Raw genomic sequence first — 15,127 nt, forward strand, 5'->3', positions numbered from 1 at the left:
AAGAGCTCCGTGCCCTCCCTACGTCCTTGGGGAATGGCAGGAAGCAGGTAGGAGTAGCAGGGAGTGAAAGGCTATTTACCTGTGGGGTAAAGATATCTGGGATCAGCCCCCCTGGGACTGTGCAGGGTTGGGGTCTGGGTGGGGAGGAGGGTGCCTAACCTAACCCTAACCTAACCTAACCTAACCCTAACCTAACCATGATGAGGGCTCGGGGTCAAGCTGGAGGGTGGCTGGGGCATGGAATGTCCTAAATAACCAGGAGTCCAGCCATGCTGGTGGTGGGCTAGCAGCTCTGGGCCAGGGGCTACCTTGCATTAGGCTTTTCCTGCCTTGTGCCAGTATGTGCCCCAAAAACTTGTTTCTGGTGAGGCCACACTCCCATCCCCCATCCCAGCTGCTGGCAGTAGGCCAGGGTGCAGTGCAAGGGATGTGTCCCAAAAAAAAAAAAATGCGTGCAAAGCATCAGGGATACCAGAGCTGTGGATTTGGTGATGTTAATAGCCATGGTAGAAACAGAACCCCCTGCAGCCTCCTCCCAGCAATGGGGAACACGTGCTCCTGCTTGCACTTGGAATGGTTTTGCTGCTCGTGTAGCACCTGGGGTTTCTCCTTTGTGTATATAGGTTGGGAAATGGAGGGGGGTGTGAGTTTAGGGCTATGCAACATTCAACTAGATGAATTATTTTGGCCCAGACAAATGTTAGCTATGGCTTTATGGCTGCATTCCTGCTTCCTCACTCTGCCACTGCCATTGTCTGATCTTAAACATATTTTACTGATTACTTCCTCTATTATTTTTTCTGGGAACGAAACTAAAGTTTGCATAACTTATCCCTACTTATACAACCCCCCATTCAATTTTTATTTGCTGGGAAACAATATGTAGCTATTTTTTTTTTTCTTTGTCCTTTTCATTGGGGAGCATTTATCTTTTCAACGTGCCATTGGATTTGTCTTTGTTTTGCAGTTAAGTGATGGACATCTGCTGGCCTCTTGCTGTGCCCTGGTTCTGCTTTCACACTCTTGCTTGCTAACACGAGTGCTAAAGGTAATTTGCCACAGCTGATGTTAAGAGGTGTGGAGGTACTGGCTGCCACGTGCTGAGGTTATTCGTGTTCCTGTCATTTCAAAGGTTGCCAGCTTTGAATCCTGGGGTTTGGTTCTCTCCTGTGATTAATTTTGAAGAACTTTGGCAATTTCTGATAGCGGGTGACTTTCTATGTCTTATTTCTTCTCCTTGGTAGTAAAAAGTGTTGAATTGCCATTATAAAAACTAGGAAGAAAAACTGGACTTATAAACTAGTTTGCAAAATAGACTAGGCCAATTCTGAAAGCTTTTAGCAAAAAACCACTAAATATGCAAGTGACCTGGTACTGTCAGAATACGGCCATATGTGAGTCAACATGTTATCTCCCACACACACTGATTGCTTACAGCTGTTCCCTGATTGTTGCCAGAGTTTGCAATGACTTGTTGGCATGTCATGGTGCTGGGGACAAAGTCCTTGGGAGAGGTTGATGAAGGAGTTTTGGTTTGTTATTTTATGTCTCCAGTTAATGCAATAATATAACCTAAAAGATAATGGGAAGAGCTCTATAACAGATGCATATGCATTGAGTCTTGGGCCACAAATGGTTCATGGCCAGGCCAGGCCGGTCACATCCTCCCTTCTACAGAACACCTGCACGTGGCAGAGGCAGCAGCTGCCCCTTGGCTGGCTGGTAGAGGGCTTCTTCAAAGTAGCTTGGCTGCTTGGAAAGTCAGATGCTTTATAAAAATCCTCTGAAGTAGCAAGGTGCTTCAGTACATGCTTAAACAACTGGTGACTTCCAGCTGATGATTTTGCTTTAATTTGGGATTCTGTCTCCACCCCACATGGCTATTTGTGATAGTATAACAGATCCCTGGTGGGAGGGAGCCTCACAGCACACGTGTGAGTGTGACAGCAGCGGGAAGTGCCAGGCTGGCTCCTTACAGCCACAAAACAAGGGTCCCTGGGAGAGAGTGGCTGTTCAGAGCCAGTGAAAACCACTGCAGCAGTTCCTGGGTGTGCCTGCACCTGCAAGCAGTTCAGTGCTTTGCTTGACTTCATGCCAATACTGACCTCTGACTACACGTGCTCACCCAGAGACTTTACTTCCCCTTGTTCAAAGCAGGCCTTTGCTGTTTACCAAACCATTAAATAAGATATGCCTGCTACACCCAATTGCTAAGGTTTCAGAACGGTTGCAAAGGCAGTACTGATGTTCTCCCACAATGACTTCTCTCAGAACTATTATATTGTTTGTTGACAGTTTTTACAGCAGCTCATGGAGACCTGCAGAGACACAGGCAGCCAGAGCCCACCTGCAGTGATGAGCATGCAGTCCTTTTGCAGCCTCTGCCACATCACCACCTTGGTTTTCTGTCAGTAGTCACAAAATATCACTTAATTAATGCCATTAGCACCTTTTCCCTAAGCGTAGTGAATGCCAGAAGGGGCATGCTTGTGCATAAACGACAAAGGAAGAAAGAGGGTAGCAGAGGGAGACAGCATCTAGCAGAACCCATTCTAAATGTCTGCCTCCCAAAACATGGGTGCAAGCTGCTTCTTTATAACACTTCTCAAGGTGCTGAAGTATTAGTGGACATGTAGAACTATACTTACGTGTTTTCAAAGGCTTTCAGGAAGATGCCCCAGAGAAGCTATTTTCTCTTTTCATAATAAATAAGCCCCATGCTGGAAGCACTAGTGAAGTGCTTTGGGCATAGTCATTGGACAGGCAGTAGTTCACCTGGGGGGCAGTAAGCTGTAGAGCAATGTTTTATTCCATCAAATGCCCTCCCACCCCGACACAAGTTCCAGTTACAGAAGGGACACAGAAGCACACAAACACAACAGGCCATCTTGGCTCTTGAAATTTATTTTCAGAGCGTAGTGCTTCAGCTACAATTAAAATACTTGAGCAATTAAAAAATGCTACTGCCTCCATAATAGAGCTAGACAACAACTAACACTGTTACTCTCATGCACTGACAGATACTAGTTTGCTCATGCCACTGAAGTAGGCTCGCTCTCGTTCACTCATTGCTTCAAAATGCAGGGGTCGTCTACAGAAGTTGCATTCAGCTGAGGAGTGTGGTTTCAGCTCCAGGCCAACATCCTTCCACGTAGCCAGCAGTTTTTCTGTTAAGAAGAGTTTATCAAGATCAAGGCTTAAGACTGGATTGCTTTAGAGAAGCAGCAGAAGTGTCAGCATATTTATTCTCCTAACAAGTGAGCAGGGATAATAGGATTGCCCTCTGACACAATCTACCTCTTGAAACAACTGGGCTGCAACTAAGTCTCAGCTATCCTCATATCACCTCTCCCGACAGGATCAACAAGGATCTACTTTCTCTGAACAGATCCACATTTAAGACAAGTTAACAGCTCAGCTGAGGACAGCTGAGTTTGGAATCCATGTAAAATGTCAAGATTGGTTTGGACAATGTGTGAGCAGAGCCCTGGCTGGGTATAGGTCTGCACTGGCCTTCGCATCTCGCACTCCAAGCAGGGAAGCGTGCAGGATGTGCTGTAGCAGTGGAAAGACACTGTCCAGCAAATGGCATATAAACTTAAGTGCTTCCCAGTCTCATCTTTAGCACAAAGACTGCACAGACAGGCAGGATCTCAGTGCACTGATGCACCAGTTGACTCACCAATAAAATAACTCATCATCTGAGGAGTGTGGTGAGGTGTAGGGGCAATTCGGAGCAGCTCCTCTCCACGGGGAACCGTTGGGTAGTTGATGGCTTGGACATAGATGCTGTGCTGGCTCATCAGTTTGTCACAGATCTCTGTATTTTTAGCAGCATCTGCAACCTGAAGTTCAAAATTTTAAAGTTACAAAATCAACCAAAAGAATAAGAGTTGGTAAAACTGTCAGCCCAACCTAGCAAGCTGTAAGAATCCAATAGGGCTGGTAAGTAACATGTAGGTTAGAAAGAAGGGCTAAAAGTCTGTTGAAGAGCACTCTGGGCATAAGAACACCACTGCAGCCTGAGCAGGTAGCTGTTTACAGCCCAAATCTTTTTACTAGCTTGTTAGCAGTTTCCTTATTTTCTGTATACTGTTAGTGTATGAAACCCACAGTCTTCCTCCCTCTATTTTATATTTACACCAGACTTAAGCCAGACTCCTGGCACATCACCACTGGGCAACAGGGCGAGTTGGAACTTTGTGAAGGCAGTAACTAATACCTGACAGTACAACATGCTCATGGACAGTGCAATGGGCACCACAGCCCTGTGTTGGCAGCGCCCCAGGCCCTCACCCTGACGGGAATGATGTGGCTGGGGCAGTGCACCACGGGCAGCCCCGCATCCATCAGCATCTGCCTCATGAGCTTGACGTTGCGCTGGTGCTGGCGCCTCAGCGCCTGCCCCTCAGCGCTCTTGAGCGTCCGCACGGACTCCAGGGCCCCTGCCAGCAGCATGGGGGGCAGCGACGTGGTGAAAATAAACCCGGCGGCGTATGAGCGAACCGTGTCTATCAGAGAACTGGTGCTAGAGATGTAGCCTCCTACACAGCCAAACGCTTTGCCTGAAGGAAAAAAATTAAAAGGTAAGTAACTGGACTTACTCTTTCCACCTATTGGAATGATGTGAAGTACTGGAGCTTTTCACTTGGAGGAATGAGTTATTCTGACCACACAGGTAATGTAGTCATGGCATGTATGTTCCAGCCCACCTTGGTAATCCTGTATTTACTCAGCACATGGTACAGCTTTGTTTTTAAGCTAATCTTGATAACACAGATCTAGCTGCTGCACAGCAAGGACAGTTCATGCCTCTATCAAATACACAAGTTTTGATTTTGGGGAAGACCTTCCAAGCCAAATCATCAAGCAGGGATTTGAACAGTGACCCCCAAGTGATCAACACTAAGTCTCTCAGCAGATTTAAAATAATCTGTTTCAGAGATGCTAGAAATAGCCTGTGATCCTAAGGAGCACAGAAAGCTGTTACTGTGATTGTGCAGTTGATACCAGCCCTCCTTTCCAAATGTTTGGAGTGCAGAACACAGCCACAGACAGAACTAGGGTGTCTGGTGAACACTTCTGTTCCTATTAGGCAGTAACCCAGGACTTTAAGTTCCAAAGGGCATGAACTTTCCTAGTAAATTTTATTTATGTTTTAAAAGCTGTTTAAACAGCCTTCCAATTTGCAGCAGTAAACTTACTCCTGAGCCTGCATTCTACTCAGATAATAGCAGTTGCTTCAGTACTTGCCAAATCTCTTTACATAACTCCCCATCTCAGGTTTCTAGATTAGGAGCACTCCATTTCACATAAAGGAACTAAGAACCACTAAATATAGAGAACTGCTCTACTAGCATTCTCACCTGAATTTCTTCTTGAGTTGTGTAACATGCCATTGGAGGACTTTTTGATAGCTTTCTTAGAAGAAAAAAACATACAAAGCCACCATACCTATTTCTAAGGCAGTGTAAGTAGCTTAACAGAAGCTTTTCAAACTGTGGGGCACACTTAAATCCCTTGCGCTTTCTGAAAAATCCTAGGCCCCAGCAGCCCTTAACAAGTTCATTTGGCTAGACTGGTTTTGAGCTAACCCACTTAATTTGGCTGCTCAGCAGCTTCGCTGCCTCAGCTCCTGCAGGAGTGCCAGGCTGTGCATACCAAGCGTTCCAGAGATGATGTCCATCTTGTGCATGACCCCATCTCGGTCTCCTATCCCACCTCCTCGGGCTCCGTACAGCCCCACAGCGTGCACTTCATCCACAAAGGTGATGGCCCCGTGCTCGTGGGCCACATCACACAGCTCTTCCAGAGGACAAACAGCACCTAGGAACCAAAGCAGTGACTGGCAGTTTAGGATTTTCTGTATGACTGGATAAACCCCAGAGGTACCCCAAGACAACCCCTACAGCACTGTATACTTTGAGACCTAAAACACAGATGATTTGAGGACTAATTGCCCTAGAAGCAGAGAGGAGGCTTTGATGGCAACTTACCATCCATTGAATGAACAGTTTCAAATGCAACAATTTTAGGGGTGGATGGATCAGACTTTTTCAATAGCTCTCGGAGATGGTTGACATCATTATGGCGAAATATATGTTTTGGCACCCTGCTGTTACAGATCCCCTGGATCATGGAGGCATGGTTTCCAGAATCAGAGTAGATCTCACAACCTGAGGAAAATAGGTTACAAGCCCAGTTACATTTTAAGTATGGAACACATTAACTGATTCCTAGCATTGCATTACGTATGGCAAGAGCTCAGGAAACAAGGGTAGTTTGTTCTTGAAAGTAATGCTCTTGATCAAAAGAGCAAGTTACAGATCATGGAAGCAAGAATAATATTTGAGATTTATTTTAGGTATTCAAACTAACATAAATGAGAGCTTGAGAAAATAGTTATCAAACTCTCCTAACTTCTGAAGTGAGAGAGAAGTTCACCCCTTCCAGTGGAAGGACACTAAATTCCTGCTGTCTTATTTTCAGGTAGAGTTTAAACACAAGAACAGAAGACTCAGCTGGTGTAATTCCTCAAGGAGTTCACACCTCATAGATCTCAATCTCAGTAGGTTGATATTGTCATTTGTACTGAATGTAACTTGAATTTGGTATTAAAACCAGGAAACCATACTCTGCCCATGGGTTAGGGCAAATCCTCACTTTGGACAGCCATTTGCAAAACATACTCCCAACAGCTTGAGGCAAGGCTGTGTTTTTGTGGCAACACAGGTACAGTTTGAGATCTTACCTGGCAGCATTTTAGCTAGAGTGAAGAGAGTGGAGTCATTGGCTACAAAGCAAGATGAGAACAACAGTGCTGCATCTTTTCCATGAAGATCAGCTAGTTCTTTTTCCAAGTCAACATGAAATTTACTTGTTCCTGATATGTTTCTGGTGCCTCCTGCTCCAGCACCATGTTGTTTCAGTGTTTCCCTAAAGAGGGCCAAAGAGAGGCATTAGCATTGCTGTGGGACACACAGAAAAGTAAAGGGTCACTGCTCAAAACATTCTGGTACATAATCAAGACTGTTCTAAAGAAGAACTGGCAGCAAAAAGCAGCTGTTGAGTCTCAGAGCAACCTGCACACTCAGGAGTCCATTAAGGTCAGATGTCAGTGACCAAGCACAGCTGGTATACCATCCAGTTTATCTGGCAACATCTGGGGCTTTTAAGGAAGATCCAAGGAGCACCATCAGTGACCAACATACACAGTGCAGGCCTGGATCTAAACATTAAGTGACCACCCAATAAACAAGTGTAATCTTAACTGCACAGCAAGAATCGCATCAGAAGCATCTTATGTCCCACAGTATAGAAATCAGCTTTTCAGAAGCCTTCCCACAAGATACAGCTTGAAAACACCTCTTAAGAACACAGCACCACTCACATAACTGCTCCACAGACCCGAGGGTGGCGGCTCATGCCCAGGTAGTCATTGCTGCACCAGACAGACACCTCCTTCTTGGTGATCAGGGAATCAGTGTAGTCGTCTGCCATGGGGAAGATCTGCGCCTTCCTGTTCACAGTCTTGAACACTCGGTAGGTGTGATCCTTCTTCTTCTCATCTATCTTCTTCTCAAAGAACTGATCGTACTGGAAGGTGGATACAGCTGAAAGGAGACAGACTTCAGCACACAGGAAATTATCACAACAGCCCAGGCCTCTGGGGGGTTTGCCAGACATTCTTACATTTTGGCAAATTATCCTGAAGCAGATGAGAGACACTTTCCGGTTTTTGCTTCAGCACAATATCCTTAAACTTCTTGAGCAAGCCACTCTGCTCTGCTCCCTCACTCTCAATCTTTCTCACTGTTGAAGTACTCGGGATTTTGGTAAATTCCGTACCTACAGATATTGGAATAAATTCCAGTGAATTTGTTTGGTTTGAAACAGAGTGAAGTAAGTTGAATTCAGCAAAGCAAACATTTAAAGTAAAACCAACATTTCAATCTTTAGGAAGGACATGTCCAAAATCCCACGTTGATCCTGCTAGGATGAACTATTTTATTTGCTTACAAATTTGCCTTTGACAAGACAGAAGGATTAGCCTTGCTAATCAATCACAATACAACAGGCAAATTCCTTATAAAGTATATGGTTCATCATGACTCAAAGAACCACACTATACAGCTACAGCACTCATCTGAAAGGATTCCATACACACCTAATGGAAGGCAGAGTTCTAGTCAGCCGCTTCCTTTTTGTCTATTAGCACAGATTTTTAAACTATGCCACAAGAGGCAAACAAAAGTAAAACAAGCCTTCTGAGACAGGCAGCAGGGCTTTACTGAAACTGCTGAGAAGTTCCTTCCTTTGAAGGACAGCCCTTCCACACTACCACTGCAAGCCAGCCAACATTCTTTAATTCCATAAGCACCAAAACACCACCCCAAAACCACTTGCCTGCTTTTCAAGCTTGGATTTGTGCTGGTACTTGCCTGGTGTCTCGACACTGTGAACCATCTTTGGATATAAAACCTTTATCTAAACCAGCACTCTGGCAAAGCTCTCTTCAGATCTAAGCATCTGCTTGGGTGCAAGTGTAACAGCTTGACTCACACATCTAGAGCCAGCCAGCACATCAAAATACAGCTCATGGTATTCCCACATCAAAATCACCCAGGGAAGCCCCACACAACGTCACAGGTATGTCATTAACACCTACATTCTCCAGCAGCTCTTCCCTGCCGTCTCCCATAATCCCAGCTGCATCATTTCAGCGGTGCCGGCAGACCTGGCACGCTCCAGATGCAAGTCAGGCACCAGAGGCTCTCGGGAAGAATCACTGCTTCAGTGCACAGAGAACATACCTTTCCTGTCAGCCTGCACTTCCTGCACATCCTCCTGCAGTTCCAGGCTGGCTTTGCAGAAAACGTTGCTCTTCTTGTGATTCATCTGAGCTGCCAGGAACGGGCACTTGGTAGCCGTACTCTGGCTAGCACTGGCAGGTGGGTGGCCAGCAGGAAGCTGGGTTCCATCTGCATTCTGCTGGGCCACTTCTTTGACATTTTTGGCCTCTGAGATGGGGGCAGAGAAGGGAAAACAATTCAGCTTCATCATTTTAATACCCTGACTTTAGTTTTTTGATCCATTACTTTTGCAATTAATTTGCCAGGACCTATTCAGAACTATTTAACTGAGCAGTCGTATTTTATTTACACAAGTGCAAAATCCCAGTTAACACCCAAGGGACATCTGATTTAAGATGCTAGATCTAGCACTGTACTCTTTGAGGGGCAGAAATACCTCACTCCCAATGGGAATATTTAAGGAAAGACTGGATATGGCAGTAAGTGCTATGTTTAGTTGACATAGTAGTGTTCAGTCATAGGCTGGACTAGACCTCAGAGGTCTTTTCTAACCTAACTGTGATTCTGTGACCTTCTTTCAGGCACTTCAGAGATTTTTCAGCCATGCAGCTTCTGCTCTGAGCCTCAAATCCTTCCTCTGAGTGCCCGGGGAAGAATTCCCCAAGGAATGTTCCCGGGTGGCGAGAAGGGCCAGTGTACCGTGAGAAACACCGCTCGGAGACCCAGGATCCCGGATCCCCACCCGGGGCTCGCCTCGGGACGCCCCTCGGGATCAGGCGGTCCCTGACTCGTGCCACGGCCACACATTTCCTTTACCGCGGACATTTCAAGGATTAAGCAACCCCTCAGCCTCAGCGCTGCCTATTCCAGAAGCTTCCCCCCGAGACATGCAATGTCTGTGTCATTTTTCCCCCCCGAGACATGCAATGTCTGTGTTATTTTTCCCCCCCGAGACATGCAATGTCTGTGTCATTTTTCCCCCCCGAGACATGCAATGTCTGTGTCATTTTCCCCCCTCGGCTCGCTCCCCGGCCGTACTCACCGCGGCCCGCGGGGCTCTCCTCCTCCGCCTGCTGCCCGCGGGCGGCGGACGTGGCGAGGGCGCGGGCGGCCGGCGGGGCCGCCTCCATCATGCGCGGGCAGTGCTGGGCGTACAGCAGCAGCGACGGCCCAGCCTTCTGCAGGAACGCCTGGGACACACGGGCCAGGAACGGGCAGCGCCGCACCACCGCCTCCATCCTCGCAGTCGGACGGGACACCGGAGGTGACGGCAGAGCAGCACCGGCGACGGGAGGCGGCACCGCGCGGCGCTCCCGCACCGCCGCCTTTATAGAGCCGGGGGCGCGGCGCAGGCGCGGGGAGGAGCGGGGCGGTGCCCGGCGGCTCTGGGGCGGTGTGAGGGACCTCGCCGGGTCGTGGGACGGCGGGAGCGTCCCGAGGACAGGGAGAGACCGCGGGGGCGTGAGGGGCTGGAGGCATCGCGGCCCCTGGCGCCCGTGAGGGCTGGGGCGGTGTGGAGCCGTGGGGGAGCTGGGGCGCTGTGAGGTGTGCGGGACGCTGAGCGCTGCCGCGGTGAGGGCACGGCGGCGGCTTGGGTCCTGCCGGGGGCCGTGAGGGGAGGGGGCAGCCGGCCCTGCCGGGGGCCGTGAGGGGAGGGGGCAGCCGGCCCTGCCGGGGGCCGTGAGGGGATGGGGCAGCCGGCCCTGCCGGGGGCCGTGAGGGGAGGGGGCAGCCCGCCCTGCCGGGGGCCGTGAGGGGAGGGGGCAGCCCGCCCTGCCGGGGGCCGTGAGGGGATGGGGCAGCCGGCCCTGCCGGGGGCCGTGAGGGGAGGGGGCAGCCCGCCCTGCCGGGGGCCGTGAGGGGAGGGGGCAGCCCGCCCTGCCGGGGGCCGTGAGGGGAGGGGGCAGCCCGCCCTGCCGGGGGCCGTGAGGGGAGGGGGCAGCCCGCCCTGCCGGGGGCTGTGAGGGGAGGGGGCAGCCGGCCCTGCCGGGGGCTGTGAGGGGAGGGGGCAGCCGGCCCTGCCGGGGGCTGTGAGGGGAGGGGGCAGCCGGCCCTGCCGGGGGCTGTGGGCATGGGCCGCTGCTCGGGGTGCCCCGCATCCCCGGGCTCTGCCGTGCTTGTCTCCCGGAAGGTTTGGGCTCCCTTGCCCGCAGGACAGGAGACTCGGGGTCAGCCCAGCGCGCCGGGGAAAAGGCGAGCTCTGAGTCAGCTGGGGGAAATCCAGTGTTGCTCGGTGTTTTATTCCTAAATGCGCTCCTGACTGCCTGCAGAGCCCCTGCCCTGGGGCTCAGGTGGTGGTGGTGGGATCCTGAGCTCCTCTCACTTTTCCTACAGCTGGTACTAATCTTCAGCTCCTCTGTAGATGATGCTCAGACTTTCACCATTGCATTTTTGCCGGGTTTTAAAAGAAAGAACAACAGCAACAAATAAAATAGAAGCCTTCGTTCTCTGGTTTGCAATGGACATTAAAGCTTGTTTGCTTACAAGAGTATTTGGTGGGAAGCTTAATGCTAAGGGGAGTTCTCATGCGTATGGCCATTCAAACCACGGCAGCGCTACTTCCTGTAAGCACTGACTGCTCAAGTGTGGAAAGAATGGAGAAGGAAAAACGACAACGCATTTTTTCCCTCATCTTGTGAAACAATTTCACGGAAGACAGGATTTGGGTAGAGAGCCAAGAGCTGTCTTGGGCACTTTGGGGCAGGAGTGGGTTTTGTAACAGGTGTGGAGTTGGGAGGAGAACTTTCTTAAAGGTCACTCTTGGCTCTTGCCCTGCATGAAGTCACATTGTGTAGTTACTAGAAGGTGCTCATGTAGCATGACTAGAGCAATAAAAGCCTGTGTAGGACTGTGGCTGCTGAACACAAATTTGGCTATAAGAAAACACTGCTAAAAGTGTTGGTTAGCATTTAGGTATTGCAGATTAATCTTTAATCTGGGAGACAACCAGCAAGGTATTTGCCTGACCCTCTTTTATTCTCCACTGACTCACTTTGAGGATGCCGCATGCAGTTTGTAAACTTTGGGATCTGAGTAAATTGGTCAGGAGGGAAACCTCATAGTCAAATGTCAGATTTTATGTCAGCTCTACTGTGTTACTAAGCTCTGAGGCAGGAAATGGGACAGAATTCTGCCCTTCATGTACTACTTACAAAGCCCTGAAAAAGTTAGCTGGAGTTCTACAAGGTAGGGTGTGAGATTTGGGTTTTAGTGGGGCTTTAGTAGGTGTGTTTTAAGCAGAATTTGCTTCTTGCTTATTAGAAATTTAAGACAATGTTACAGGAGAAGCCTCAATGCTCAGATCTTAACTCAGTATTTGCCAGTGTAATGCATAATTGGCATCATTAAACCAGATATGTGCTAGTTTTAATTTGTTCTGTAGATAAATTATTAAAGCAGGGCAGTGGTATTTGACCTCAGCCTCTGTAGAAGTTATGGTAGCAGGAGTCCTGATCATTTGGTAGTTCCAGGGTAGTGTTTTGAATTATTATTTCAGTTGCGTATTAATAATTTATTTTTGGGTTTTTTCCCTCCCACCACCGTGTTTTGGCTAGTGTTACATACCTCAAGCATCTAGCAAAATAGTAAGGTTAAAGACATCTGATCTTTGTTTCAGATTACTGCTGTCCTCTTTTCCTGGAACAGCAGCATTTGACTCTCTACCCTGAAGTTTTGTATCACATCAGTTATTCTAAAGATTGAGGGGACATCATGGCATTCTAACTTGTGGATACCTGACAAGTGTCCTTAGAGCACAGTTAATGTGTCTGGGCCTAAGGGATCACTCCTGTGCCCCTGGGGTTAATTGCAGTTTTAGCAACAGAAATCAAGTCCTATAAGCTTGATTTATAGTATATTGAGAGCATTTTTCTTTCTCCTCCTATTTTTCCCTTAATAATCATCCATCATACTTAGCTCTGAGGGAATGTGTGTTTTGTTGTAAGAGGCACCAGAGAAAGGTGTTGTGCAAATGAGCACAAATCTGCTGCAAGAGGCTGCAGAGCTTGTCTGCCTGGACACCTGCCACAGCAGGTTAGATCCCTCAGAAATCTGATAATCCTCCTTTATCCTGGTAATCTGAACAGCAGCATCTTGCCACGTTGTAGGGCTGGGGGATGAAGTGTGTTAGTCTGCTTGGTTGCTGGAATTCAGAGACTGGTGGGTTTGTATTCAGCAGTGCATGTGAAGCCTGAAGAGCATCTGCTTTTTACACAAGCGTCATTCAAGGCTGGCAGCTGAGACACGGTGACCTTGGCTACGATCTGGAGATCTCCAAATGGAGCAGAACTCTCAGCTTTCCTGTCAGACTCCCCTCCAATCTGTGCTGTTCATCAAACACTGCAACAACACTTCTTTTAAACTTGGTTTTGGTGAATGTATTTAACCTTGTACTTGACAGGAATTGCGCAGAGCAGCGGAACGACGTTAGCTTGACCCTCATCTTGGAGGGTGCTGTCCTTGTCAGTGCACGAAGTTGGCTGGAGCTCTGGGAGCAGCAGAGCAGGGAAAAGTCAGAAAAAGGGTGTCTTGTCAACTGCTCTGCCAGTGCCCTTCCTCCCTTTGGAAATACTGTCAGAGCTTACATGTTGAAGGTGAGGTAAATACTAATAAAGCCACGGTTAATTAAAATTTCTTAGGGCTTCAGTGGATTAATTAAACGGTGTTTAAGGATGTGAATTGTGGCAGTGTATTACTGCCATCCTAGAACGCTGTTTGCCGTGCTGCAGGAGGAGCACAGTGTGCAGCAGGGCCAGTGGCAGCCCAGAAGAGAACAGGGAGCCCATCCTGAGAGAGAAGAAGCAGGCTTAGATTGGAGAGAGGCAGCAGGTCCAGCAGGCAGGGGAGAAGGAATGGCTGCTTGGTACTACAGAAAGGGCAGAGTAACGTAATAAAGGAGGAAAAGCGTTTAAGCAGAGGGGGTAGCACTGATGTGAGAACAGATTTGTTCAGCTGGCCCTGACAAAATGTAGGGCAGAAGGTGAGTAGTTCCTTGCTGTGTTTTGGAGCAGCTTTTAGAGCTGGTCCCTGAGACCAGATGGATTGAGCAGAGGAAGCTCAATCTGCCTGAAAGGCCCATGTGTTGCAGTGGCAGAGGAAGAGAAGGGAAGACTCAGCTATCCTGAGAGCCTCTGCTGATTTTAGTTTCCTAAAGCCCATTCTGTTCTGATGATTTGTTATTTTCTTAGCTAAATAAAAGTTAAGGGAAAACAAGGTTAAATTCCAGCAGTTTGGTGGATGAGAAGCCACAGAAAGTGCTTCCCACAGAGAAATTGAAATGGGGAAAATTCCCTTTAATGTCTGCAGATGTCTATGAAGTGTTGCTGATGAACATGGTCTCTTTCCATGTTGCTGGTTTACCATGTATGGTCATCTGTAAATTACCTTGAATACTTCCCTCCCATCCCTCTTCTCTCAAGCATGTTTTCCCCAGTATTCCTGGAAGCAGAACTTGGTTCACAGGTTTGTAGCATCCATCTGCCCTTGCATTTGTCTGCAGGTAGCTCCTTTCAAAGCATTTTCATTAATTTTATGCTTTGAAGAGAGCATTTAGATATTTAGCAGAAAAGCGAAGGTCAGAGCCCTTCTGCATTCAGCCTGTTCAAATGAAAGGCTATAACTGCACCATAATTAGCAACATTTAATCCCTTTTGCCCACTTCTGAAGTCAGGGCTGTGCATATTCCTAATTTTTTCCCATCCTGTCAGTGTCAGAGAGGGCAAGCCAGAAAAACAATTCCCCCTCCCCATGCACAAACCCTACCCTTGTCTATATTGAGATCTGAATTTTCTGAGGGAGTGGGTGTGATCCTGACATCTGGATTTAATCCAGACTCAGATTCCAGGCTTCATTTGAGAACTTCCACCTCCGGTCCTGAGACCAGCAGTTCTTACAGAGGATTTACTTTATTTACCTTTTAAGGCAAAATTGGAGGCTTGTCATAGCAGCTGCATAGTGACAGTTCTGATGGTGAATTTCTTTAACACGTTTCCTGATTTGGAGCCAGTGTCTTCACAGGACAGAACAGGAAATCACATTCCTTTCTAGGACCCTCTAAGCAGCAGAGACTTTGAGCAAGCTGGAGGAGCTGCTGGATGCTGAGGCTCGTGTTGCAGAGTGGCTGAGCAGCACCCCTGAATCACTGACATGGGCCAGGCAAGATCCATACCCGTCTTATACAAACGAAAATTAGTTGTTTTGTTCCCTACTGTAGTGGATCTCCTAAAATTCATGGACTGCTGGTGGGCCCTCACAAGGCTGTTGGGTCAGGGCACTTTTCTTGTCTGCCAGGCCCCAGGAGCTGCCCATTGCTGCAG

At 48.2% G+C, this 15,127-nt stretch overlaps 1 protein-coding gene across 1 annotated transcript; it reads right to left on the reverse strand.

Moving 5' to 3' along the window:
- Positions 1 to 2,884: 2,884 nt before the first annotated feature.
- ALAS1 (5'-aminolevulinate synthase 1) lies at positions 2,885 to 10,079 on the reverse strand. The gene is made up of 10 exons (XM_021533667.3): positions 9,856 to 10,079; positions 8,814 to 9,020; positions 7,693 to 7,848; positions 7,391 to 7,613; positions 6,752 to 6,936; positions 5,997 to 6,176; positions 5,662 to 5,826; positions 4,297 to 4,565; positions 3,683 to 3,845; positions 2,885 to 3,167 (listed from the first exon to the last, which is right to left on the reverse strand). Exons 1-10 carry the CDS (start codon positions 10,049 to 10,051, stop codon positions 3,007 to 3,009), a joined length of 1,905 nt encoding a protein of 634 aa, XP_021389342.1. The 5' UTR covers positions 10,052 to 10,079; the 3' UTR covers positions 2,885 to 3,006.
- Positions 10,080 to 15,127: the final 5,048 nt, after the last annotated feature.

Source organism: Lonchura striata, chromosome 12 (assembly GCF_050655825.1).
Source record: "Lonchura striata isolate lonStrDom1 chromosome 12, ASM5065582v1, whole genome shotgun sequence".
Classification (NCBI taxonomy): domain Eukaryota; kingdom Metazoa; phylum Chordata; class Aves; order Passeriformes; family Estrildidae; genus Lonchura; species Lonchura striata.

Bases quoted from the DNA above. Each gene is read 5' to 3' on its own strand.
- ALAS1 (XM_021533667.3), bottom strand. From the start codon at position 10,051: ATGGAGGCGGTGGTGCGGCGCTGCCCGTTCCTGGCCCGTGTGTCCCAG. The intron at 9,021-9,855 runs GTGAGTACGGCC...CCCCCATCTCAG, and splicing joins GGAGAGCCCCGCGGGCCGCG to AGGCCAAAAATGTCAAAGAA. The intron at 3,168-3,682 runs GTGAGTCAACTG...TCTTCTTAACAG, and splicing joins GATGATGAGTTATTTTATTG to AAAAACTGCTGGCTACGTGG.